The 26,278-nt window shown below is 49.7% G+C and overlaps 1 protein-coding gene across 6 annotated transcripts in view; it reads right to left on the reverse strand.

Annotated features, from left to right (window-relative positions):
* Positions 1–16,797: 16,797 nt before the first annotated feature.
* The window catches only part of NFATC2 (nuclear factor of activated T cells 2), a 154,490-nt gene continuing 145,009 nt past the window's right edge, over positions 16,798–26,278 (reverse strand). For 4 of the 6 annotated variants that reach the window (XM_070486135.1, XM_014832469.3, XM_014832415.3 and 1 more), the window contains exon 10: positions 16,798–17,502. In XM_070486135.1, the coding sequence (XP_070342236.1) occupies positions 17,447–17,502 (56 nt within the window). In that variant the 3' untranslated portion in view covers positions 16,798–17,446. Of the gene's footprint in view, positions 17,503–24,673; positions 24,762–26,278 lie in introns of all 6 variants that reach the window. The other 2 variants (XM_070486136.1, XM_014832425.3) reach the window with 1 other exon arrangement.

Here is a 26,278-nt window from a genome sequence, read left to right on the forward strand (position 1 = left end):
CAGGCTCATATGGCGGGGGACACTCAACAGTGCCAAACGCTGCAGAGAAGTGCAGGAAGAGAAAACTCCAGAAGAATCTGTTTGGTTCAGCTTGAGAAGGGCACTGGCGGCCTGGGGGTCGGCAGGTGGTGGGGGCAGAAGCCACTTGGCAGTGGCCGAGGCGAGAGCAGGAGGAGGGGCAGCGAGGACACCACACGTCAGCAACTCTTTCCAGACCCTTGGCTGGGAGAAGCGGAGAGATCTGGATTTGACAGCGTTTTCTGTTTCTGGTCTGTTTAGACAGGGGACACCCAGCATGGTTAAATGCCGATGGTCGGGAGCCAGGAGAGAGGGAGAGTGAAGACAGGGGAGAGGTCGGCGAAGGTGCCCAATTAGGCAGGAGGTGATTTCTCCAGAATCCTTAGATGGGGGACGGCCATGCCTGGAGGAAGTCTGGGGTCTTGGAGCAGGCGGGTGAATCCTTCAGCCGGGCCTGTGTGCAGCAGACACGGGACACCAGCTCTAGGCGGTGCGGGGCTGGGCAGGGCCCGTCGTGGCAGCCCTGTGAGCCACGGCCATCAAAGGGCTTGACATCCAAGAGTCATGGGGTCAGACCTGAGCGTCAGGACCAGCGTCTGGCGGCCAAGTGAACGGCTAGAGGAGGCGTGGAGACCAGTTCTGAGGGAGGTGTGCAGGCCCGTCAGCCTGTTAGGAGCGGGTTTACCAAGCATCCGTCTGCTTTGTGGAGAGGCTGGTGGAAATGCCATCATCACACCGGATGCAGACTATTCTGAGAGGTGGTCTGTTTTGAGATTAAAAAGCACAAGCTCTCGGGGACAGATTGGCTTGGATCCTGACTCCCAACAGGCTGTGGGGCGTTGGGCTGATTACTTGACCTCTCTGTGTGTATTAGTTATTCATTGCTGTATAACAAATTACCTCAAAACTTAGCAGCTTTAAACACCACATGTTTATTATCTCACTGTTTCTGTGAAGTGGGAATCCAGGAGCGGCATAACTGGTCCTCTGCTCAGAGCTCCTCACAGGGCTGTGACCAAGGTGTCAGCCGGGACCAAAGTCCTCTCGTGGCTCTCCTGGGGCAGGAGCCACTTCCAGGCAGAAGCAGCGGCTGTCGGCAGGATTCAGTTCCTCGTGGGCTGTTGACAGAGCCTCCGTTCCTCCCCGTCTGAGGCCAGAAGCCGCCGTGAGTCCCAAACGGAGTTTGTTGAGCGGGCAGGTGGATAACGGAGCCTGGAATTCAGGGGGAGATGCAGGCAGGTGATGATAAATTTGAGAATCCTATGCAAATAGATGGTATTTAAAACCAAGAGACTGGATGAGATCACCAAGGAGATGAGTGCAGTTAGAAAAGAGGTCCAGGGCTGAGCCTGGGGCGCTCCGGTGCTGGGGAGACGAGGGGGGAGCAGCAGCAGGGGGTGGGGAGAGACCAGTGGGAAGAAGAACTGGAGGCGGGGGCCAGTGGAGCCGCGGGAAGGAAGTGCATCCAGCAGGAGGGCTCAGCGGGCCGCTGCTCACCATCCAGCCAGGCCAATGATGAAGGACAACTGACGCCGGACGTAACAATGACCTGGGGGGTCACTGGTGACTTTGACAAGGTATTGTCGGGGGTGTGGAAGCTGACGGGAGTGAGTTCGAGAAAGAATGGGAGGGGAGAGGCTCGGGAGAAAGTGGATACACACGGCATTTTGAGGAGTGTTACTGTAAAGGAGACAGAGGTATGCGGCACCTGCTGAAGGGGGTTTAGGATCAAGAATTGTTCTGAAGGCAGGAGACATAGTTGCATGTTTGTATGCTGGTTGAATTATCTAGTATAGAAGGAAACGCTGATGGGGCCGAAGAAAGAGGGAGAACGCTGGGGTGCTGTCTCGAGAAGGTGAGAGGGAAGGGAGGCGAGGTGGCCTCAGAAAGCAGCAGGACGGTTACGGAGAGCGTGGGGAGGCGCACGCGCCCCAAGGCCGGCAGGGCAGATGTGGTGGGTATGAGCTCCCAGCAGTTCCTTCCAGCTGCTTCCACCTTCCCCTGAGAAAGAGGAAGTGAGTCCATCAGAAGAGAGGGAGGGTGGTGGGAGGAGGTGCTGGGAGTTTAAGGAGAGAGAAGGCGTAAAAGATTGCTCCAGAAGAGTGGCCGACAGGGAGAAATGGCCTCTGGTTTCCAGGTGGTGATAGAAGCCCCCGCATGGTACGCAGTGGTGTAGGTCCTGTGCGTTTGTGCGTTTTTTTCCTGTCGCCATATTCAGCTGCGTGGCTGCAGGCGCAGAGGACACAGAGCGTGGGGTTTAACCAGCTGAGGGCCGATGATAATGCTCCGTCCTCGATTTAAGCTGGGAAAGGGGAAAAGGGAGCACCCCGAGGGAAAGGGAGCCATGAGGAGGTTGCAGGGCAGAGGACTGTAGTCCGGGGGGACGTAGGGTTCTTGGAGTCGGGCGCTGGAGAGGCAGAAGACAGTCGAGGAGTGGGGAGCTTGAAGCTGAGGTGATGGAGGGGCTGTAGTTATTAGTAATTTCAAGGTCTAGGGCAACGGTTCTGCATGCTGCCCCAGGACCAGGGGCCTGGGCATCACCTGGGCCCTTGTCAGAAATGCAGATTCCCAGGCCCCGCCCCGACCTACTGAATCAGGATCTTGGGGGGTGGGGCCAGCAGTCTGTTTTCACAGGCCGCCAGGGTGTTCCGATACACGCTAAGACCTGAGAACCACTGCGTTGGGTGTGACAGCTGAAGGAGGACAAAAAGCAAGGGACGAGAATTTAAGGAACTGAGAAGTCAGGATGGGGAAAGGAGCTTCTAACAGACAATGAAATTGCTGAGAATTCAGACAGGAGTAGAGCTGAGGAAAGCGCCCTGACCCAGGAGCTAAAATCACCAAGAAATGAGGACACTGGTGTGCGGGGCAGAACAGTCTAGAAGTGGCAAAAGGAGTAAGGAAACACCTGCCCCCGAGCCCAGGGATCGAAGGGCTGTGGGAGGCAGGCGGCCACCTTCTGAGGGGGCCGACCAGGTGGACAACGGTTCCCAAAAGATGTCCAGGCCGGATCCCCAGCACCTGCGGGGATGTCCCCCTGCACGGCCGGTACTGCATGCTGCTCAGGTGTGGTTACTAACCTGGTGCTGGGAGAGTAGCCGGATCACCCAGGTGGCCAGTGTAACCACAAGAGCCTTTATAAGAGGGAGGCTGACGTCAGACAGGAGGGGCCGTGCGATGGCTTTGAAGCCATCCTGCAGGGGAGGCTTTTGGAGTTACCTTCTCCAGGCAATGGATGCTCCCCCACAGGCTCCAGAAGGCACAGGCCCTGCGGACACCTTGATTTTAGCCCGGGGAGGCCATTCTGGATTTCTGACCTCTGCCTGTCAGGTGATAAATTTGCGTTGTCACTCCATTTGTGATCGTTTGTCACCGGGGTCTGCGAGGGAAGCAGAGGCTCGGGAATGCGGTGGGTTTCAGTCAGAGCTAACACGCCAGGCCTGCTCGGACGGGAGCACCGAGGGTGTAGGGATGCTGTCTTCAGCGGCCTGTGAGACATAGAAGGCAAAGAAGAAAAAGCAGTGTTCTAGGAGCTGGGGGAGGCAGGAAGGAGGGTTTGCAGAGCCTCATGGGGGCCAGCGAGTGGGAGACGAGGGGTGGCTTGACAGTCTGACAGGAACAGGGATAAAGACCAAATAGATTTGCCCGTGGGCATTGGGGGATGGGAAGGTGTGGGGTCTGGACCCCCACTGCATGACTCTCAGAGGCAGCCTGGCCCTACTTTGGGCAGTATTGGTCCCTGCTGGGGCCAGGGGGAAGTGTCCGTGGGGTAGATTTCAGAAGGACCTTCTGCAGGGTCTGCCTGGAAGGTACAGCAGTGCCCAGAGGGCGCGCCAGCTCCTGTGCACCATATGGAGGATAATTGAGAACGTGGGTTCAGGAGCCGCTCAGCTGCAGGTGGATCTGGGGAAGACCAGATGGAGGGAGCCGCCGCCAAGGCGTGTTAGCACCATATAACGTCGCGAGCAGGGGCTCCGGCACGTCTCCCCGGCTGCAGATGTTCGCGTGACTCACCTTGTCAGACTCCCAGGAGACGTCGTGTTTCACATTTGTCTTTTAAACGGCAGCTGGCTGGCTGCCCTTCTCTTACCTGTCCCCAAGGAGCTGTTGGGCCAGGGCAACGAGCATTTTACGGGCAGGGGGGCCCCGGGTGACTGCAGGATGCCAGAAGGCAGATAACAGCCCGGCAGGCTCCAGGATTCTGGGGAGTAATGGTCTTTATTGCTTTGTGCAGCAAAGGGGACTGGCTTTTTCTAGAAGACAGGCCGCAAGACCCTGATGTGTAATTAGAAGTGAATAAACTGAGCCATAGGTGACAGAAGAAAGGTCTCCCTTGAGTCAGATGATTGGTTTTAAAAAATGTGTTAAATGTCAGGAAATGATTAATTTTCTGTGCATTCCGGATGAATCCATGGTTCTCAATGTCAGTTGCGTATATGGAACAGACACGTTTGTTCATTCAACACACAGTTCCGGAGGGCCTACTGTGCGCTGGGTCTGGGCGTACAGCATGGAGCAAAGGCAAATACTGTCTTTGCCCTCACACGATTTACAGGTTTAAGAGCAGAAGGAGAATCAAATATGTCGTGATGAGTGTGTGTGGGGGCGGGGGAGGGTAGATCCCACATTACATCTGGAGTCGGGAAGGTTCTCTGAGGATGAGACCTGAAGAATGAGGGAGAGACAGGTCCTCAAACCTCTGGGTCAGAGCATCTGAGGTGCTAGGACAGAAACAGAGGTGGGGAAGAGAGGCCAGATGTGGCCAGAGGTGAGTCTGGAGAAGTGGTCAGCTGGGAAGAGAGCTATAGTCTTGCCTGGAATCCGGATCATTCTACATGCAAAGGGCAGATCTCGGTCCTGTGACCAGCAGGACACTGAGGCCCTTGCACTCTCTCAGACCTGAGTGGCTGAGCGGCCTGCTCCAGGTTTGAAACTTAAAAAAAAAAAAAAAAAAAAGAGTGATGTCAGCAAGATGGCAGAACAGGAGTTTTCTACTGTCATTCTCCCACAGAAATTAATTTTTTTTCAGCTTTGTTGCAGTATCATTGACAAATGGTAAGATATTTAAAGTGCCATCGCGCTGAGTTGATACAGGTATAAACCATGAAAGGATTCCCCCACCTGGTTGATTACACATCCATTACCTCCATGTTGATGTTCTGTGTGTGTGTGTGTGTGAAAGAACGTGTCAGTTGCACTCTTAGCAAATTTCAATTATGCGACAGTGTGATCAACTGTAGTCACCACGTTTTGTGTTAGATCCTCATACCTTATTTGTCTTACAGCTGAAAGTTTGTACCCTTTAGCAACCTCTCCCTATTTTCTCCACTCCCCACTGCTGGTAACCACTTTTCTATGAGTTTGACTTTTTATTTTTTTTCTTAGATTCCACACACACGTGAAATCATGCAGTATTTGTCTTTCTTTGCCCGACTTATTTCACTTAGCATATTGTCACAAGGTCCATCCATGTTGTCACACACAGCGGGATTTCCTTCTTTCTCATGGCTGAATAATATTTCATTGTAAATATATACCACATATTCTTTATCCATGCATCCACTGGCGGAAACTTAGGTTGTTTCCATATTTGGTTACTGTTAACAATGCTGCAAGGAACATCAAAGTGCAGGTGTCACCTTGAGATCCTGTTTTCATGTTCTTTGGATAAAGACCCAGCAGTGAGATTGCTGGATCATATGGTATTTCCATCTTTAATTTTTTGAGGAACCTCCATACTGTTTTCAATAGTGGCTGTACCAATTGACATTCCCACCAACGATTTATGAAGGTTCCCTTTTTTCCACATCCTTGCCAATATTTATCTCTTGTCTTTTTTTTTTTTTTGAGGAAGATTAGCCCTGAGCTAACATCTGCTGCCAATCCTCCTCTTTTTGCTGAGGAAGACTGGCCCTGAGCTAACATTCGTGCCCATCCTCCTCTACTTTATATGTGGGACGCTTACCAAGTGTTGCCATGTCTGCACCTGAGATCAGAACCAGCGAATCCCGGGCCGCCAAGAAGCGGAACGTGCGCACTTAACCGCTGTGCCACCGGGCCAGCCCCCCTTGTCTTTTTGGTAACAGCCATCCTAACATGAGTGAGGTGGTATCCCATTGTGGTTTTGATTTGCATTTCCCTGATGATTAGTGATGTTGAGCACTTTTTCATGTACCTGTTCGCCATTTGTGTGTCTTTTTTGGAAAAATGTCTATTCAGTTCCTCTGCTCATTTTTCAATCGAATTGTTTGATTTTGCTATTGAATTATGAGTTCTTTATATATTTCAGATATTAACCCCTTATCAGATTTTCAAATGCTTTCTCCCCTTCTGTAGTTGCCTTTTCATTTCGTTGATGGTTTCTTTGCTGTGCAGAAGCGTTTTAGTTTGAGGTAAAGTCCCACTTGTTGATTTTTTTGCTTGTGTTACCTGTGCTTTTGCTGCCAAATCCAAAAAACCATCACCAAGACTAATGTTAAGGAGTTTATCCCCTATGTTTTTTTCTAGGAGTTTCATGGTTTTAAGTCTTATGTTCAAGCCTTTAATCCATTTCGAATTGATTTTTGTGTACAGTGTAAGATAGGGGTCCAGTTTCATTATTTTGCGTGTGGCTATCCAGTTTTCCTAACACCATTTGTTGAAGAGACTGTCCTGCCCCCACTGTATATTCTTGGCTCCTTTGTCATAAGTTAACTGACGATGTGCGTGTGGGTTTATTTCTGGGCTCTCTGTTCTGTGCCATTGATCTATGCATCTGTTTTTATGCCAGTTCCCTCTGTTTTGATGACTATAGCTTTGTAATGGAATTTGAAATCAGGAGGTGCGATGCCTCCAGATTTGTTCTTGCTCGAGATTGCTTTGGCTGTCCAGGGTCTTTTGTGGTTACATACAACTTTTATAATTTCTTTTCTATTTCAGTGAAAAATGCCAAAGAAATTTTTGTGTTGACTCTGTAGATTGATTTGGGTAGAATTTGGGATATCTTTCCATTTATTTGTGTCTTCAATTTCTTTCATCAAAGACTTATAGTTTTCAGTATACAGATCTTTTATCTCCTTGGTTATATTTATTCCTAGGTATTCTTTTTGATATATTGTAAAAAGGATTAATTTCTCTTTTGGAGGGTTTGTTAGTGAATAGACATGCAAATGTTTTTTGTATATTGATTTTCGTACCCTGCAACTTTTACTGAATTTGGTAATTCCAACAATTTTTTTGTGTGGAATCTTAGGGTTTTCTATATGTACTATCATATCATCTGCAAATAGAGAGGGATTACAACTGATACCACAGTAACACAAAGGATTATAAGGGACTACTGTGAACAATTATACACCAACATATTTGATGACCTAGAAGAAATGGATAAATTCCTAGAAACATACAACCTACCAAGACTGAATCATGAAGAAAAAGAAAACCTGAAAGGACCAATTACTAATAAGGAGATTGAATCAGTAATCAAAGTTTCCCAAAAAGGGGCTGGCCCCGTGCCGAGGGGTGAAGGTTCCATGAGCTTCACTTCAGTGGCCTGGGTTTGCAGGTTCAGATCCCGGGTGTGGACCTACTCCGTTCATCATCCATGCTGTGGAAGCATCCCACATACAAAAAAATAAGGAAGATTGGCACAGATATTAGCTCAGGGCGAATCTTCCTCACCAAAAAAAAAAAAAAAAAAATCCCAACAAAGAAAAGCCCAGGACCAGATGGTTTCTCTGGTGAATTCTACCAAACATTTAAGGAAGAATTAATGCCAATCCTTGTCAAGCTCTTCCAAAAAATTACAGAGCAGGGAATATTTCCAAACTCATTTTATGAGGCTGACATTACCCTGATACAAAAGCCAGACTAGGGCACTACAAGAGAAGGAAATTACAGACCGATATGCCTGATGGACATAGATGGAAAAATCCTCAGCAAAATACTAGCAAACTGAATTCAACAGCATAGTAAAAGGATTATAAACCATGATCAAGTGGGATTTCTCTCTGGGATGCAACGATGTTTCAACAAATCACTGCTGTGAGACACCACATTAACAAAATGAAGGAGAAAAATCACAGGATCATCTCAGTAGATGCACAGAAAGTTTTTGACAAAATTCAACATCCTTTCATGATAAAAACTCTCAACACATTACGTATAGAAGGAAGGCACCTCTACGCGTTAAAGGCCATATGTGACAAGCCTATCGCTAACATCATACTCAACAATGAAAGCTGAAGGCTTTTCCTCTTAAATTAGGAACAAGGATGCCCACTCTCACCACTTCTGTTCAACACAGGACTGGAGTTCCTCGCCAGAGCAATTCGGCAAGAGAGAGAAATTCAAGGCATCCAAATCAGAAAGGAAGACGTAAAATTGTCGGTTTGCAGATGACATGGTCTCACGTATAGAAAACTCGAAAGACCACTAAAAAACCTGTTAGAATAAATGAATTCAGTAAAGTTGCAGGATACAAAATTAACAAGACTCAGTTGTTTCTATACCCTAACAGTGAACTATCTGCAAAACAAGTTAAGAAAACAACCCCACTTACAATAGCATCAAAAAGAATAAAATACTTAGGAATAAACTAAACCAAGAAGGTTAAAGAACTGTACACTGAAACTATAAAAACATTAATGAGAAAGACTAAAGAAGACACAAATAAACGGAAAGATCTCCTGGCTCACGGACTGGAAGAATTAATATTGTTAAAATGTCCATACTGTGTAAAGCGACCTACAGAATCAATGTAAACTCTATCAAAATTCCATCGGCATTTTTCACAGAAGTAGAAAAAAGCTACCCTAAAAGTGTGGAGCTACAAAAGACCCCGGATAGCCAAAGCAATCTTGAGTAAGAAGAACAAAGTGGGAGGCATCACGCTTCCTGATTTCAAATTATATTACAAAGCTATAGTAATCAAAACAGTATGGTACTGGCATAAAAAGAAACAGACACACAGATCAACGGAACAGAGTAGAGAACCCAGAACAAAGCCATGCATTTAGAGTACACTAATCTTCAACAAATGCACCAAGAATGCATGATGGGAAAAGGACCGTCTCTTTAATAGATGGCAGTGGGAAAAATGGATAGTCACATGCAAAAGAATGAAAATGGACCTTTATCTCACACCATACACAAAACCAACTAAAAATGGATTAAAGACTTGAGTGTAAGACCTGAAACCAGGAAACTCCTAGAAGAAAACATAGGGGGAAACCTCCTTGACATAAGTCTTGGCAATGACGTTTTTGGATTTAATACTAAAAGCACAGGCAACAAAAGCAAAAAACAACAAGTGGGACCACATCAAACTCAGAAGCTTCTGCACAGCAAAGGGAACCATCACCAAAATGAGAAGGCAATCTGTGGTGTGAGAGAAAATATTTGTAACCATATATCTGATAAGGGGTTAATATCCAAGATATAAGAGGAACTCATGCAACCTGATAGCAGACAAACAATCCAATTTAAAAAGTGGGCAAAAGACCTGAATAGACAGTTTTCCAAAGACACACAGGTGGCCAACAGGTATATGACAAATGCTCAATATCACAAATCATCAGGGAAATGCAAATCAAAACCACACTGAGATGTCACCTCATACCTGTTAGGACGGCTGTTACCAAAATGGCAAAGATAGTGAATGTTGGTGAGGGCCTGGAGAAAAGGGAACCCTGACACACTGTTGGGGGGAATGTAAATTGGTGCAGCCATTATGGCAAACAGTGTGAGGTTCCTCAAAATATTAAAGACAGAACTACCGTCTGATCCAGCCATCCCATTTCTGGGTCTACATCCAAAGGAAATGAACAGGATCTCGAAGAGACGGCTGCACTCCCGCATTCATTGCAGCATTTCTCATAGCAGCCAAGATGAAGAAACAAGCTAAGTGTCTGTCAATGGATGAACGGATAGGGAAAATTTAGGGTATATGTACATATAGTGGAATATTATGCAGCCATAAAAAGGCATCCTGCCATTTGCTATGACATGGATGAAAGTGGAGGACATTATGCTAACTGGGATAAATACTGCATGACCCCACTTATCCATGGAGTCTAAAAATGTCGAACTCACACTAACAGAGAAGAATGGTTACCAGGGCTGGGGGTGCAGGAAGCAGGGAGATGTCGTTCAAAGGGTCCAAACTTTCAGTTAAGAGATCCAAAATTTCTAGAAACGAACGTACATCCTGGTGACTAGAGTTAATAATAATGTATTCCATATTGGAAGCTTGCTAAGAGAGTAGATCTCGAGTGTCCTCACCACACAAAAAAACGTAGCCATGTGAGGTGATGCATGTGTTAAATAGCTTGATTTGGGTAATCATTTCACGATTTTTATATGTATCAAGATACCACATTGTATGCTATAATATACACATTTTTTATGTGTCAATCATATCTCCACGAAGCTGGAAAAAGAATAAAGGCAACAGGGAGCCACCGGAAGGCTCTCAGCGTGAGTGTGATGTGATTTGCGTTTTCTTTAAGCTCCGGCAGGCTGCCGTGTGGGCAGTGAGGTCAGGAGAGTGCCGGGGCCGTGAAGGGGCGCTCTGTCATCCAGGCGGAAGATAAAGGTGGCCCAACGGATGGAGCAAAGAGGTGTGACTTCAGAGATGGTCCCACCAAGACCTGCAGATGTGTGAGGCCTGGGGACAGCGAGGGATCCAGGGTCCCTCCAGGTTTTTGAGTACACAACTGCTTAGATGGTGTTGCCATAAACGGATGAGGATGACAGGGTGGCCTGGAGGGCTGGGGGTGGGGAGAGGTGGCTGGGAAATAGGAAGATGGGGACGTGTCGAACTACAGCTGCCTCGCGGCTATCACAGTGGAGAAGTCCCACGGGCAGCTGCGTGTGAGTCTGGAGATTGCAAAGGTGACGGTGCCTGTAAAATCTAGTGCCCAGATTGTCCTGTGAATGCTTTTCCTCCAGAGCTGTCCTGATGGCATTAATTGCAGAGGGCCCTCCATCAGCTCTCCGGAGCAGTCCTCTGACACTTTGAGGACCAGCAGAAACCAGCAGCAACCCCAGTGTTTGGGGGTTGTTTCTTGGCGAGTTTCATCAGTAGCTCATAGGAGGCTGTGATCTCCTCCCTCCCCCGTAAAAAAAAAACAACTATTCACACTGTCATTGTCCTTCATGTCTGGAGCTCAGTGCAGAGTCCCTGAGTTTGACATTTCTAGTAAACCAAGAATTCCCGGAAATCCTGAGATGGGGCAGGGGTTTCCATCTCTGGTGATGACTCGTGTTGGGCCATTCACCAAGCTCGACTTCTGGATTTCACCAGGAAGACAAAGCAAGAGACAGTTCAGAGTGGGATGCCCTTTCTGGAAATTTCTTAAATTCCCACTTGTGACTACACCAGCGTTTTATTTCTACTCCTTAGCCCAAAATGACACCGTCTGTTGCTTGTAGCAAGGGACAGTCACAGATTCGCAATGTCGCCCCAGCCGGAGGGGGTTGGATGCCCTGGTGTGAGTTCCCCTTTCGTTTCAGGATTTGGAAATTGAATAAGCTCAAGTTTTCAGCTTTAACGACCTAGTTAGAAAAACTCAAGACCTATTGTCAGAGCTCTGAATGTTTCTTTCCAGATATTGGGAAAGTGTGGTCCAGCCTTGGGTGAATCTTAAATCTGTCTCCTAAATGGTGGGATATTGTATCAATAGCTAACGTTTACTATCAAGCATTCAATATCTGTGAGGGACAGAACATTCTTATCCTCATTTTACATCTGGGGAAACTGAGGCACAGCCTGAGTCTGACTGTGTTTACCAAGTGTGCCTCACATACAAATGTAAAACACAGACATTTTTTAAATGACTGTATCGTTTTATCCTTGTTTTCTGCTTACGATGGTTCTGGGTTTCTATTCAGGAAAAGCGGCATAAAGTTTTCAGAAATTGAGTTAATAAGAAAACCAGGTGCACACAGCTACAGCAAAAACCAGAGGGGGCAGACTCGCCGCTGGGGTGTGTAGGCTGGGCAAGTATTTTTGTGGGGCTGTTGTCTACATCAGCAATCTGAGTCCTCCTCAAATCAACATTTCAGCACCAATATGGTGGCACAGTCTCACATGATCCCACAAAAAATAAAAATCCCGCACTGGTCCTGGGGACGACCTGCTCACAAGGACCCTCTTTGGAAAACCAGCTTGGACCCCATAGGTGTGGTCTCTGGAGCTCTTTCGGGCATGTGGCTGACCTTGTGCCCGGACGGGAAAGGAGAACTAGCTGGTCCCAGACACCAGAGGGGGACTGCGGGCATCTCCACAGATGCTTCCAGCAGCCAGAACCCATGCAGGACCTGCATGTGCTGGGGACACCCCAACCACATGGTGCTGCTGGTTCCAGGCACTGGACGGACAGGGGCCCGGAAAATCCCCACGAGGGCACTCCAAGCGTAGGGTCGTGGGGGGGGTGGAGTGGTCCCTGAGCACGGAGCCAGGGTCAGGGGTCCCGCTTCCCTTGGGTGAAGGGTAGCCCCGAAGAGTGGGAAGAAGTTTGAACAACACTAAGATTTAAACAGCAATCACTTCCAAATCTCTTAGGTGCTCTAGCTCTACGGGATAAAAGCTGTTGTAAAGAGGAAGCCAGCTGGAAAGTTCTGGTATTTACAATAGCTAATTCTGTTTGTGGGTTTGATGGTAAGATACTTCTGTTTTTTTTTTTTTTTTTTTTTTAACTTTGGAATTTTGTAAGATGTCCGCACAGAGGATGTGGTTGCTTTCTAGGTGCCCAGCTCAGCCCAGCTGGCTGTAAAAGCTTGGGACCCTCTGTGAGCCAGCCCAAGGTGGACATTACAAATCTCCTTTCCACAGATGCTACTTCTAAAGAGGTACAGAGATGTAGATGACAGCAGAGCTTGCAGTGGAGACGTCAGGGTGATCTTGTGGCTCTGTCACCTTGGGGAGGTGGCTTCTGAGCCCTAGTGTTAGACGTAAAATGGAGAGTACCGACATCACAGGGCTGAGATGAGGAGTAAATGTGCCCGGGGTGTGAGCAGCTCTCTAGAGAAGAAAAGACACAGCAGAGAAGCCGGTGCTTTCAATGGTTTTATTGCTAAACTATCAGGATACAAGCCGTATAAAAATACTTTACATATAGCAAAAATAAACTACATTAAACTGGAGATTAAAAATGTTTTGCATAGGAATGTGATGTATTCAGACTCCTTTAACAGTCAAGATTTTCAAAACCTAAGCCCTCAAGCACCGCCCCATTGGAGAGACTTCTTTCTATTTGTTGGAGAATAATTAGGACATTCTCAACATTTCCTCCCCTGGAGGGCTGTAGAGGTGACGTGGGTAAGTGAGGTTCTTGACAAGATGCTCAGGATGCTGAGGTTCTCCCAACTACAGCCTCCTCCTGCTCAGCCAATCAGAATGCTATAAGTACCTACTCTAGTGGAAACATGATTAGCAACCAATTCATCCAGACCCTGAACTGGGCAGGTGGAGTTTATTCTCATCTGCCAACAGACGCATCAAGGCAAAGGGCAGAGCCTTACTTCCAGCACCCAACACCCCATCTCACTGTCGGAGGGACTTGCTTGTGCCTTACCAATCACCAGAAAAGTTTGTTTTTAAACAAACTGAGTTAAGACAGTGGTGTTGGCTGTAACTCAAGGCACTCATGAAAGCTGAGGGAAACTGATGTCTGCAATCAGTTTCACGGGACGCTCTTTGCTTAAGCATGCAGTCAGCACGCAAAGACACCTGCACTGGCTGCTTGGGCTCCAGGAGATTAATGCCCAAGTCCCAAGCTTGGGAGACCTGAGGTTAAGATGTGTTGGGCACCTGCTAAAAGGCTGTCCCTCCAGACAATGAGTTCAGGGACGTTTCCCCCAGCTTGTCAAGAATGTCACAACCCCACGCCTCTTGTAAACGTGAACAAAAGTGTGAACTGAACCCTTGACGTTCTTTCAATTCCGAACCACAGAAAGCACTTGGAAAGTGTTTTTTGACATGAAAATAAATTCAGCCTCCCTTTAGTCCAGAGTGACAATTAGAACACATTGGCTTCTCATCTGTCGAAATGTGACAGCTCCCACCTTGGCTGAGGCTGGCTTCCTGAGAAGGAGGTCTTGGCTACTGGATGTAAACAAGAAAGGCTTCCCAATTCTTAGAAGGAACCAACTCAATTCATCCTGGGCTGTGTCTATGCTGGAAAACTCTGGACGTACCCTGGATAACGCATACAGCTGGGAGCCACCTGGATTCAGTCAGCTCTGTTATCACTAGCCTGAACTCGGGGTTCTGTGAACAGGAACTCTTCTAGAATCACATTACAACACAGATGGTGTGTTAAAATTCAAAATCACCTTCTAGATCTCGTATTTGGGGGCTCTCAGCACTTTACAACACAACTGTCCTCAGTGACAAGATCCAGGCTCAGAGCTGAAGAAAATGAGGAACATTCCCATGAAACGGGTGGTTCCTTCTTCCACAAAGCCAGCCCCCTCCTTTCTCCGGAGATGCGTTCTCCTGGGAGACTGGTGACTAACAGGTGCTGAGGTGGGTTTTTTTTTTTTTTTTTTTCCTGGAATGATTAACAAATTTTCAAGAATACATCATTTCTCGAGGGGGAAAAAATCATCAACATATATGTAAAAAGAGACACTTAAAAAAGATTTCTGACCATTTATAAATATTTTCTAATTCCAACAGGGGTGCAATATCTTGAGGACAGATAAAAAGCATAAAAATACAGATAAGAAAATAAAATTTAATAACATACTAATTTGGATGGCTATTATATATTATCAAGCAGCAGTATTTTTGTACAATACAGGAAGGCTTGCAAACTTTGGAAATACACTACATTCAGCGACATGGTAGATTTCTGCTGGAAGTGCTACGTATTTACATCTCCTCGATGTAGCGAGTGCAAACCTCAACCTGAGATCCTTCTACCACGTGTAACACGCACAGCCTTACCATTTAGACATCGGGACTTTCTCGTTCTCTTAGAGGATCTTATTGCCTCTTCCCATACTGGAAATATTTCACAAGCAGTTACTCTTGGCAACATTTCCTCCTGGCATCTGTTACTGACAAAACTTTCTTGATAGCTGTCGGTTCCTAGTACACTTTCTCTTGCCTGTTTATGTCTCAAAACTAATGCTTCTGTTTCTCTTTCCTTTGCTATTTGGTATAGTTGTTTATGAAAGTGCTTCCTATAATATCCAGCTAGGAGGTCTGAGAAGAAGAGCGTTTGTGTGTGTATTGTACACACACACATATGTACAGGGTTTGAACTACCAGGAGGCCCGTTTCCCTAACCTGGTTAGAAGATTGATGAAAATGCGTTAGTCCTTTTTCACCCCATGCACAATGAAGCTGAGCGACTTTGCTACAATAGCAGGAAGGCATTTGGGTAAAACATTCAGATAACTGAGGAAAAGCCAAATTCTCTCATGTGCAAAAGATGGTTCCCAGCCAGGTCAAGCGAGAACGAATCGCTCACCAGACACTAGCTCTTCCCGGGTGAAGCCAACGTGGCTGGAGAGAAAGTCCTTTAGGTAAAGCCGCTTGTACAGCAAACTTTTTATTAGGAAGAATTTTGCCATCCCAGAAGCTTTGCAGGAGCGCTCAACTTCTTACTGGCATTCCGTTTGTTTAAAAGAACTTTGCTAAACTCTGTGCTTGGGGTGGGTGGAAGAGAGGTCCCCTGCTGTTGGGGGGAAATAAATGCTGGGTCTCGACCAAAAGGTTATATACAGGAGGGTGCAACGGCCCCACCGGGGGCATCCTGTCCTCTCTCGGGAGCACCAAACACGCCAGGCCATGGTCACCAAGACCTGTGCTCCTGGCCCAGCTCTCAGGGAGGTTCTACTCTGGGTCACCTTGATGAGAAAGCCAGGACTTAGAAAACCCCCAGTGGGCCCTTAACGGCCACGATGCTCTTCTCAGGCCTTCTGCCCAGCAGGTGTGACTGAGACATCACTCTGAGGTCGGCCCGGGAAGAGCGCGAGGGATACCCACGCTCTGTGCCGATTACTGGAGAAGCAGCTGAACCGCTGAAAAAGAGTCCCCGGCTTGTCCTGGGGTGTCAACAAATGCAACAGACACACGTCTGTGTGATAAAAACTCACCTGCCAAGAACTTTGAGGTTTTATTTGTTTGCATCCAAAGGGGAAGACTCTGGAGGACTCTGGGGGTGCCCAGTGGGGAGAAACAACTGGGGTAGAAATCACGAATACCGTACAGCTGGTCTGAGCAGAGCTAATTCAAACTAAGGGATGCGCGGGAGCGCGTCTGCATCTACCCAGACGACTCCTGTGCTGGACGAGGCAGCGAACGCAGACAGGTCATGCGGCCGAGGGGAGCATTAAATGGGTTCAGGGAAAAACCACCAATGACTTGGGCCAAATCCTGAGCTTGAGTGTCCCGCTTTGAGCCTAGGCCAGAGAGGAAACTCAGCCCTTTTCCTCTATCACCGGGGAATCGCTCAGAAACACCGAAGCCTGCCAACCACCTCATCGCACACCGTTTCACTTAACAAAAACACCATTTTTTTTTTTTGGTTGCTTTAGCCTTTCTGCCATTCCTTCTCAAAATTCAATGCACATGCTTGAGATTCTTAACTACTTTATGGGAAAAGCAATCTGGCTGTTAGGAAGAAAGAAAGCGGGAACATCACAAAGCTGTTAGGTTGCAGCGCTGCGGCGGCCAGCGCGCCCTGCCGCCCGGGTACCTGCTCCAGTCCGTGCGCGCTGCGGGGGAAGAGCAGCTGGCCAGCTTTTGGAAGCAGAGAGAAATACAACAATTGTGTACACATGTCATAACTTAACGCCGAGAAGTTTTAACAGGGGATCTCGTACAGGCCAGTTTTGCTTCCGAAGGAGAAAAGTGAAAAATAAAGCTTTAGCTGTGGCCGAGTATAGGCGATGCCCAAGGATGCCGGTCCGGCTTCTCTGCGTTTCTTCAGCCTGGGAGCCAGACTCTTGGGCCCAGTTCTTTGGGTGGGTGGGTGCTCTCTTTGAGAATGCCTGTCCTTCAAAAGGTCCAGGGGCTGTATCTGGGACCTGGAAAAAGGAATGCACGGCTGCCATTTAATCACAGTGCCCACCTCTTCTGCCCCACCCCAGCCCGGGCCCCTGGGGCTCCGGTCACTCCATCTCGGCGTGGTCCAGCATGCTGTCTTGTTCAGAATGTGTGTTTGATCAGCAGGCACTTAAGGTGTGGATGGGACACCCTTAAGGTCAACCGAGATGCTCTTTGGGATTTAAATCAAAAATCAAAAGGCAGAGTGTTCTCTCTGGTGTTTACAGAGGGAGGTGGCGAGCTCCTGAATCGAGAGTCAGCTTCCTGCCAGAACATGTCCCGCGTGTGGGCTCCAGGCCAGGAGACGTACAGTAAAGGGAACAGAGGTGGGGGCAGTGGAAGGCTCCGAGGGGTCAGCTACAGAAGGTGTCTTGCTAATGGCTTCTTCTACGTCTGATTTCTGGCGGGAGGTCCTGAAAACTCCTTCCTGATAATTTCATTAACTACAAAAGAAAAGAGAAAGAAGAGAGAGTCGGGGGCAGTGAGGGGGCACCACAAACACGGATCAGGTTAGCTTTCTAGAACCCAAAACAATCGAGCTACTTCTTAAAACACGTTTTCATTCCCTAAGATAATACATTTGACAATTTTTAACACCAGAAGTGCCTTCCTATGTTGTGACTATTTTTTGTTTCCTGGACGATAAAATCTTCTGCTATGGATTTGTTAGCGAAAATCGCCCAAATGGTAACTTTAAAAAATTGCGGCAGAAATGGAGTTGGGCCCTGGGGCATGTTTTAAGTAACATCCTATTTTTTTTTTAACGCGCTGCACGCTCTCTACTGTAGACTTAACTCCTTCCATCATGATGACATCCAGAAATACCGACTACAGGACCAGCACACACTTTCTGGACCCACAGATGTAGAGCTCTCTAAAGAGGGGCCTTTAAAAGAGAGTGTGGGGCGCTGCCGCAGGCACAGACTAGCCATCCATGCAAACACAGCCTCTCAGCACAGCCAGGAACCCTCCCCCCACCTCCCCCCACTGGTGAGGGATCACGTTGTGAGTCTTCCAAAGGAGAAAGTGTCCTCAGTGGGGCTTTGGGAAATTCGGTCACCCTCGACCCCAAAAAGACCCCTGACCCCAGTGGACTTCCTAGCAGGGAACCAAGATGGCAATCCCAGCCACTGGCGTCAAGAAGCGAGCTAGCCTCTCCCATTCGGGCTACCTCTCTAGGGCACTGATTCCTGCCATCAAGGCAGTAAGACCTTAGAATAGGGGCTCTTGCAAAAGGCTTCCTTCCAACAGTCTTGGGAAGAAGTCGCCATCACTGGCAGCCCAGCCCGAGGCGGGGGGGGGGGAGGGGGGGGCGGTGTGGACACCTTTGGTTTTGCAGGTGGACTGTGTTCACTGGCCCCCGAGGTGCAGGAGGAGAGGGGCAGAGGCCCTGGGGCCCCAGCAACAGTGGACTAATCTCCCTGTCCTGGTTCTGAGGCTGAATTCTTCCCACAGCCTCCTCATCCGTGGTTTTCTCCTCTCAGCCTCACCCTAAGGTTAGAGACGGACCCTCCGCGGTGAGGGTTAGCTGCTGAGCTCTGCCCCAAGTCTCTCCCCGTTCCAGCGGGGCCCTCCTGGGTCTGGGGTGCTTTTTCCTGGAAAACCCCGGCCACCCCCAGAATAGCAGAGAGAGAGCACAGCTGCGCCCGAGCTGGATAAGCCAGGTGCCACTCGGCTCCCTCCCGACACTGGCGGTATGACTTGGCCCCTCTGTGCCTCAGTTTCCTCGTCTGTGAAGAGGGAATCCCAATAGTGTGTGGCCTCTAGGGCTGTTGTGAGGCTGTCAGGCGTCGATGTCCACACAGGCTCCCAGCATGCACCTGGTGAATGGTGTTCACCGGCGTCAGCTGCAATGGTCAGTGACACCCCCACGCTCTGAACTCAGGGCTGTGTTTTGTGTCAGAAGCCAGTAAGACAGCACTCTGTTCCTCAGTTGCAGGCTGAAGGCGTGTGCTAGGCCAGAGCTCGGGTTCTGGAGCCAGATGGCCAGGGTTAGGATCCCACCTCTGCCGTTTCCTCGCTTGAACGCTGCCTTAGTGATATAACTGCTCTGTGCCTCAGTTTCCCCGTCTGTAAATTGTGTATAAAACTATCACCCTCCTTCTAGGGTTGCTGAGGAGCTAGGATGAGATGATACAAGTGACAAGTTGTCACAGTGCCCAGCGTATAGCGGGTGTGGGCTCATGGAGAAGTATGTATTAGAATATGATACATGTATGTGAATGTATGAGAACCTATGTTAGAATAAAAAACACTTCTGAAGAGTGGGAATGGATCCGTAAATAAGAACTCAGGATGAGTTCCTATATTCAGCTAACCAGCATTAACTGGGCACTTACTGTGTACCAGGCACCAGCTGACTCCCAGGGGCCCTAAACCAGGAAGCAAGGAAGAATGGCAGCCCCCAGCCCCTCTCCGCCCCCGACCGACCCCCTGCGCCCCCTGCCAGGCCCTGTGTGAGGGGGGGGCCCAGTGAAAGCAGAGGGGGTGCGGTGGGGGCGGTCAGCGCAGCTTCACGCGGAGCTTTTCAAAGCCCGGATTCGGAAAGGCTTCCTGTTTTCTCGACCTGGGAAACGAGAGGAGTCGATCCTCAGTGGAAACTTTCCACAGCCTCGGCTTCTAAAAATAGCCGGTGGGCAGAGATGCTGGCAGTGCAGCCCTCACGGAAGGGTCGTTTCCCTTCTCTGCGCTTGCTCGGTGCTGCGGCGGGGGCGGGGTGGGGACACGGACGCCGGGCGACCTGTCAAGCCCACAGAGCCTGCTTTCGCCTCCCTGTGCATGAAAACAGTCCTGGTTCCCGAAAGCTGCTTTCGGGCAGAAGCAAATAGCGGCATCTGGAAAACGCAGCGAGTGCTAAGCACTCAGACCTCACGAGGCCGGGGCGGGCAGGCGGCTGTGCAGGGAGGCCCACTCGGTCCCCACTGAAACCTCTCTGGGTAGAGGAAGCTTCTCTTTCTGAAACCTCACAGCTTGCTCCCCTGGTTGTGAAGGAGGAGAAAGTTCCAGTTCAGAAACGCCAGCTGGGTGGTAGCAACTCCAGTGCAGCCACCGCAGCCTGAAAACGGGCTGATCACTTCCATGACGTCCACCATGCAACCTCTCCCTTGGTCCTTCCCCATCTTTTGTCCTTTAGGAGGAGGGTCTGCCCACTCAGCCCTGTCGCCACCTCAGTCTCACATTTTCAGTCTCTCCAGCTCGCTCTGCCCCTCTGCATGCCTAAGACCCCCCCTTATCCAAACACTCCGCTCTGGGCCCATCCTTGACCTGCCTCCGTAGAGCCCTGGCGATCTGGTCCTGCCCCTGCGGTGACCTCGCCTCTTGCCACCCTCCCCCTCTCTCACTGCATGCCAACCACAACGGCTTCCGTTCTGCGCTCGGCCATGCCCAGCTCGCGCCTCACAGCCTCTGCCCTGGCTGCTCTCCTTCCTCCCTCACTTCATTCAAGGCTCTGCTCATACACAGTCTCCTCCTCTGGGAAGCCTGCCTTGGCTGCAACCTGCAGCTCCCCTTCCCAACACAGCTGTGCTGCTCTGGCAATCTCCTCCCCTTACCAGCTCCGGGCAATTCAATGGCTGGTGCTCCATCTGTGCTCTTGTCTCCCCGCTGTATCCTCAGCGCTTAAACAGCGCTGTCGTACGTGGGAAGTACTCACTAACACGTATGAATGGATGGGAAAACAGAAGCTCGGAAAGGAGTTCAGGAGCTTCAGGTGACTGCCAGCACTGGGATCTGCCCCCGGGTCTGCTCCGAGGTCTGAGTACTGAACGACCGTTCTGTATTATTACCACCAACATTTTATTCATTCCACAGATCTTTTGAGCATCTATCCTATGCCAGCTTCTGCATCTTTCCTCCCACCTCTTCCCAAATTGGGCCACGTGCAGTTCTCAAAATAGCCCCTCCCCGAACACCACCTTCTCTGGACGCCATGTCATTCCTACCATGGGGCCTCCACTCCCTCCAGAAGCAAGTAGTGAATTCGCAGAATGCTTTGCTTGCCCCTCCTGCGCCAGATTGTTTGAGTCACCCATAGCCCTACCGTACCATGCACACAGCAGGTGCCCAACGCATGCATCTCAGTCCACCACAAGGACCCCACCCCACCAGCCTCGACCTCTTGGTTTAGGGAAGCTGATTTTCCTCTTTCATCCAACTGACAAATGGGTTGTTGGTCACCTTTCTCCACACAGGAATATACGCCATTCATATTTATTGAGCGCTAAGCGCCAGACACTGGACTCAGCACAAAGTTACTTCTCACACCAAACCTCGTGTTACAGATGGGAGATGGAGACAGGCAGTCACTTTCCACAGCAGGTGAAGGGAAGGGGTCAGGATTTGAGCCCGGGGCCATTTCACTAACCCGTGTAGCCACTGACACTGTGTGGCTGCACAAGTGGTAGAGAGACTGTGCTGTGAAGTTCCGGGGCCCTGCGATCCTCGGCGTCTCTCGGTGTGAGCCAGGAGAAGGCAAGGGCAGCCTCTGCTACGTCAACAGCAGAGGCAGCCGGGTGCCTGGTGGTTAAGGTGGTCACTGAGCATCACTTTCTCACAACAGAATTGGGGCCAGTGGTGTTGGGTCTGCCACACGCACCTCTGACCTTTTATTACCCTTAGAGGGAGGCACTGTGATGAAAACACTGATGAACTTGTTTACAACCTCAGGGTGATTTCTAAGCCTGACAACTAAGGCTGAAACCAGAAAGGAAAAGATGGACAGATTTCAAGTTGTTTCTCTTTAAAACTTTAAAAAAGAAATCTGTGATATAATATTTCCAGAATATATGACAAAGGATCATTCATATACAAAGAGGTGTTACAAATTAACAAGAAAAAATATAATTCTTCTAATAAAAATGGCTGCAGTCATAAAAAGAAGAGAATCTTCTTTTCAGATTCAACAAACCTCTTCTGTACGGGACCAGATAAAAATATTTTCAGTTTTGTGGGCTATATGGCCTATTACTCAACTCCTCAGCTCTGTGTTTTTTAGCAAGAAAGCAGCCATAAACAACATATGAGCAAATGGGCATGGTTGTGTACCAATAAAACTTTACTAACCAAAACAGGCCAAGGGCCAGAGTTGGCCTGAGTGATGTCGTTTGCTGATCAATGGCAAAAACGGAAAGGAAAGCAGAGTGTTTTCTTCAGCTACTTTTTGGGGGTGGCCATCTGGGGAAGCCAACACCTCTTACTAGCATTGTTCACCGAACCATTCTGGGTTGACTTAGTGTTAAATTTCTAAAAACTGAATTGATGGCTGTTAGCATCCCACTCTGCCCCGGGAATTTTCTGGTTCACTCGAAGGCTCAGACACCTGCAGGCCACCTCCCTTCCAGCCCAGCTGAGAGGTTCTCCAGCTTCAGCTTGCAGGAGGATGGCTGCTCAGGGTTACACACAGCAAAGCACACGGACAAACTTTAGGTTCAATTTAAGAGACTTTCAAGGATGATTTTGACTGTAGGGCTTTTCCCCTTAAAGGCTGACTTGGGAGCTTAATCCTCTGAGATGAGAAAGAAGCAACAGGAAGGAGAGGATGGGCCCCCTCCCCGCTTCTCTCCCAAACCTCAAGCATGTTTTCTAGAATTCGGTTAGACCATGTGCGTGCCCACTGGGGCCTGAGGGCCTGGGGCCAGCCTCAGAGGCCACTCCTCAGGCTTGGACCGGATTCGGGGAGGCTGTGCGCTCTAGGCCAGCTCAGAGCCTGAGACCACAGGGGGCGTAGGGCCCACCCGCCACCCTCCTGCGTGCGCACCTCGCTCAATCCACTGCCGAGACCCACGCGTAGGGCAGGAGGTGACGGCTGGACCCCAGGACGGCTGAAGCGGAGAGCACACGAGCTGCTCTGGGGGCACTTCCAGCCCAGCTGCTCTGACGGCCAGGAGTGGACTCCAGGCCGAAGCTGATCTCAGAGCAAGAGGCCTGTTTTCCCCATGAGGAGTGGAAGGGGCTGGGAAGGGAAGGTGGGCACAGGCCCGGGGCCGTCCCCTATGACTTTGGTATCAGGGCTCTGCTTGTCCCCAGCTAAGGATCTTCCCAGCCTCTCATCCTCTCCCAGCCGTCCCGCATGCCTGGGGGCGGGGGGTGCCTGAGAACCCTGGAGAGGAGCTTTCCAGAGGGGCCAGACTTCAAAAGCTCAGTGAAAAGGACAAAAATCCCTCCGATAGGCCTGTAGCCCAAAGCCGTGGGTGGGCTGAAGAGCCCCTGATGGGCGCCCTGAGGGCCTGAGCCAGCTCGCCCAAGTTCCCAGGCCCCGCGAGGTCAGGAGCACCGCCAAGTTCTTACATCAGGGAGGAAGGAAGCAACTGAAAAAGGCCCTTTGACCACTTCTCTGAGCGGCTTAGACTCTGGGCACTGAGATTTCAGTCGCATTTTTGTTGTCTTGATTCCTGGGAAGTGAAGCCCTCGGGAGGGAGTCTCGCACCTGGTGGGCGTCCAGCAAATGTTCGCTGGTATTACTGTTGCCTTTGATTGCTGACAGTGTTGAGAGTCCCTGTTGGAGAATGTGCTAGAGAAACCCTCCCCTAGAAGGCTCCCGCTGATGCCGGGAGGTGTTGGCAGGCCCCGCCCACTGGAAACACGCTTCTGGGATGTCAGCTCTGCTGTGTGTGCTAATGCGCGTGGCTTCTGCTGGTTATTTTCACTGGGTTTTCAGAGTGCGCCATCAGTGTGATGTAATGAGCCCACTTTCACTAAGGACCATTCAAAAGCCACAGCCCAGCGAGCTGGGCAGACGGCAGGAGGCAGGCAACCCAGCAGTCCCGAGGCTGGCTGGTGGGCACTTAGTCCAATCAGAGCGTGCCGAGGATTAAATAACAGCTGAGGCACAGGAAGGTCAAGTGACATGCACACTGTCCCACGTGGAGTCTATACCCAGAGCCCCCGACACCTGCGCTGGCCCAGAATCCAAGTCAGTTAAGGTGGATCGGCTGTCTGAAGTCAGGGGAGGGGCTCCGCTGAGCTCAGCGGAAAAACCGCGGCTCCACCCCAGTTCCAGCGGCTGGTTTCACAGCCAGAAACCAGGCAGCGGGTTCAGGCTTTCCCAAGTGCACAGGAGAGCCCCTGGGAAGAGCTGGAGCTTCGAGGCAAGGAGATCAAAACCAGAAATCACCCAAGCACAGGGCGCTCCTCGGGTTTTCTGATCTGCCTGCTCTCTCTCATTCCCCAAGGCGGAACCCCCCACCATTGACAGAGAACCTGCCTTAGCGGGATACGCCAATCAAAGTCTGCAAAACCAAGAAGGAGCTGGTACAGCGCAGGAGCAGAACTTAAATGGGGTGGACGTGGCATTGCTGCGTTCTTCCTGAGACGCACGGATGGATGGGGCCCTGGGAGGGCATGCAAATTCCCAGAGCCTCACCCCCCTTCTCCCCGCCCCCACCTTGAGCTCTGGCCTCACAGACTCAGAGACTCTCGGGAGGGTCCCCCAAGGGTGTCCACTTCAGAAGTGGTGGGGCCCAGCCCTTAAGAGCAGGAAATGGTGTCTGTGAGGATGGTTAGAAAACGAGGAAAGAGGGCCTCCAGGTTGTAAAGTTTTCTTATACGAAAAAAAAATGTCAAGTTAAGGAAACACACAGCTGGAAAACAACAGGAGAGGCAGAAGATCTCAATTACCTTTCACTCTGATTTCTCGGATCAAAGATCACAGTCATTCTGTTTCATAATATGTTTTGTATCCAGCTAAGGTGTGTGTCTATCAGCTCTGAAAAAGATTTGCAAAACCATTTTTGAGAAGAAAAATCACCTTCGACCTCTATTATGCTTCCAACTCATGCTAACACCATCCCTTTAATGAAATCTCTCTTAACCCCGGGCCACTCGGAACCCAGGGCAGATCTTAACCCTCTGGCTGTAGTTTAAGCCCAAATTCTGTATCATCATAACATTTGCGCCAGAATTAACCCAAAACCAGAGTAATCATCACTGAGATGAGGGGCTCTGTGCAAAGAGGTGGGGACCTGAGGTGAAAGCGCATCGGCGAAATTCTAGTGGGATTTCTGGTTTTTCTAAGCTGGACAAAACAAGCTTGCCCCACTGCTGGTATGTCATGGACTTTCAAATCATGGCCACGCAAAAAGAGAAAATAAAAACGCTGGCTTCCGCTGCAGCCAAAGACAGTCAGGATCCACTCAAATGGGATCCTCGCTCAGGCTTTTACAAACGCTCAACTTGACCGCCTCCTTCCTTCCTACTAGACGCGCAGCCTCAGCGGGCATGCAGATCAAGACTGCACATGTCTCCTTGGTTTTTTGGTCAAGAACGAAAAATCTTACTATTTTTTACAACCCCTGACCAATCAGAGCAGGGAAGGCGTTTAAGAAGGAGACATGAGCGGTCTCTCTACAAGCCATTCTGTGATACCACACCTTCTCTTCGACTTTAAGTAACAGTGAACTCCCCTCTATGGCTGTGTCAGCCAGGCCCACAGCGTTCCAGACACTTCTTCTCTCCATCTCCTTTGAATGGGCAAATCACAAGGCTGGAGTCTGTTTTGAGAGCCCGACATAGAAACATCTTCTGGGCTCAATTTCCAGCAGGCAGTGACCCAGTTTTCACTCCACGTAGCTTTATTAGCCTCGGTAAGTAAACCAGGATGCACTTTCAGGAAAAGATGTGAGCTCTCTGAAACCTCAGCTCCAAAGCAGAGAATGCGCATTAATGAGATCTTTCCAGCACTTCCGCACTTACAGGCCTGAACTCCCAAAGGCTGGGCTCCAGCAGGGCTGTTTTGGTTGGGCTTGGGTGGGGTCTGTCACAGGCTGCTGCAGCCTAGGACGAAATAAGCACCTCCCCTCTCGGCCTCAGGAGCGGCTGTAAACACAGTCCGGACCCGTGTTTCAGGCCATCTCCTGAAGCAAAAAGGTCCACTCCCCAAAATTCCAGGTGCCCGCGGCTCTAAGGCCTGGCCTATCTCTTCTATACATTGACTTGTTGCAAACCCACGAGCAGAAGGCACTGTCAGATCACTCACTCGGGGCCTTAAAATAGCGCCTGTACCCCGACAACGGCCCAAATGAATGTCTTCCATCCAGCCCACCTCCTGAAATTCAGACTTAGCTATCTAACTGCCCACTGGGCGTCTCAAACTTAAATGGCCAGAACCAATGCCCTGGTCCTCACTGCCGCCACCCAGCCCTGTGCCTGCAGTTCCCGTCATAGGAAACACACTCCCTTCTTCCGGTTGTCCAGGTCAATCTTGGTCACAGCCCACATCCCCTC

Source organism: Equus asinus, chromosome 15, assembly GCF_041296235.1.
Source record: "Equus asinus isolate D_3611 breed Donkey chromosome 15, EquAss-T2T_v2, whole genome shotgun sequence".
NCBI lineage: Eukaryota > Metazoa > Chordata > Mammalia > Perissodactyla > Equidae > Equus > Equus asinus.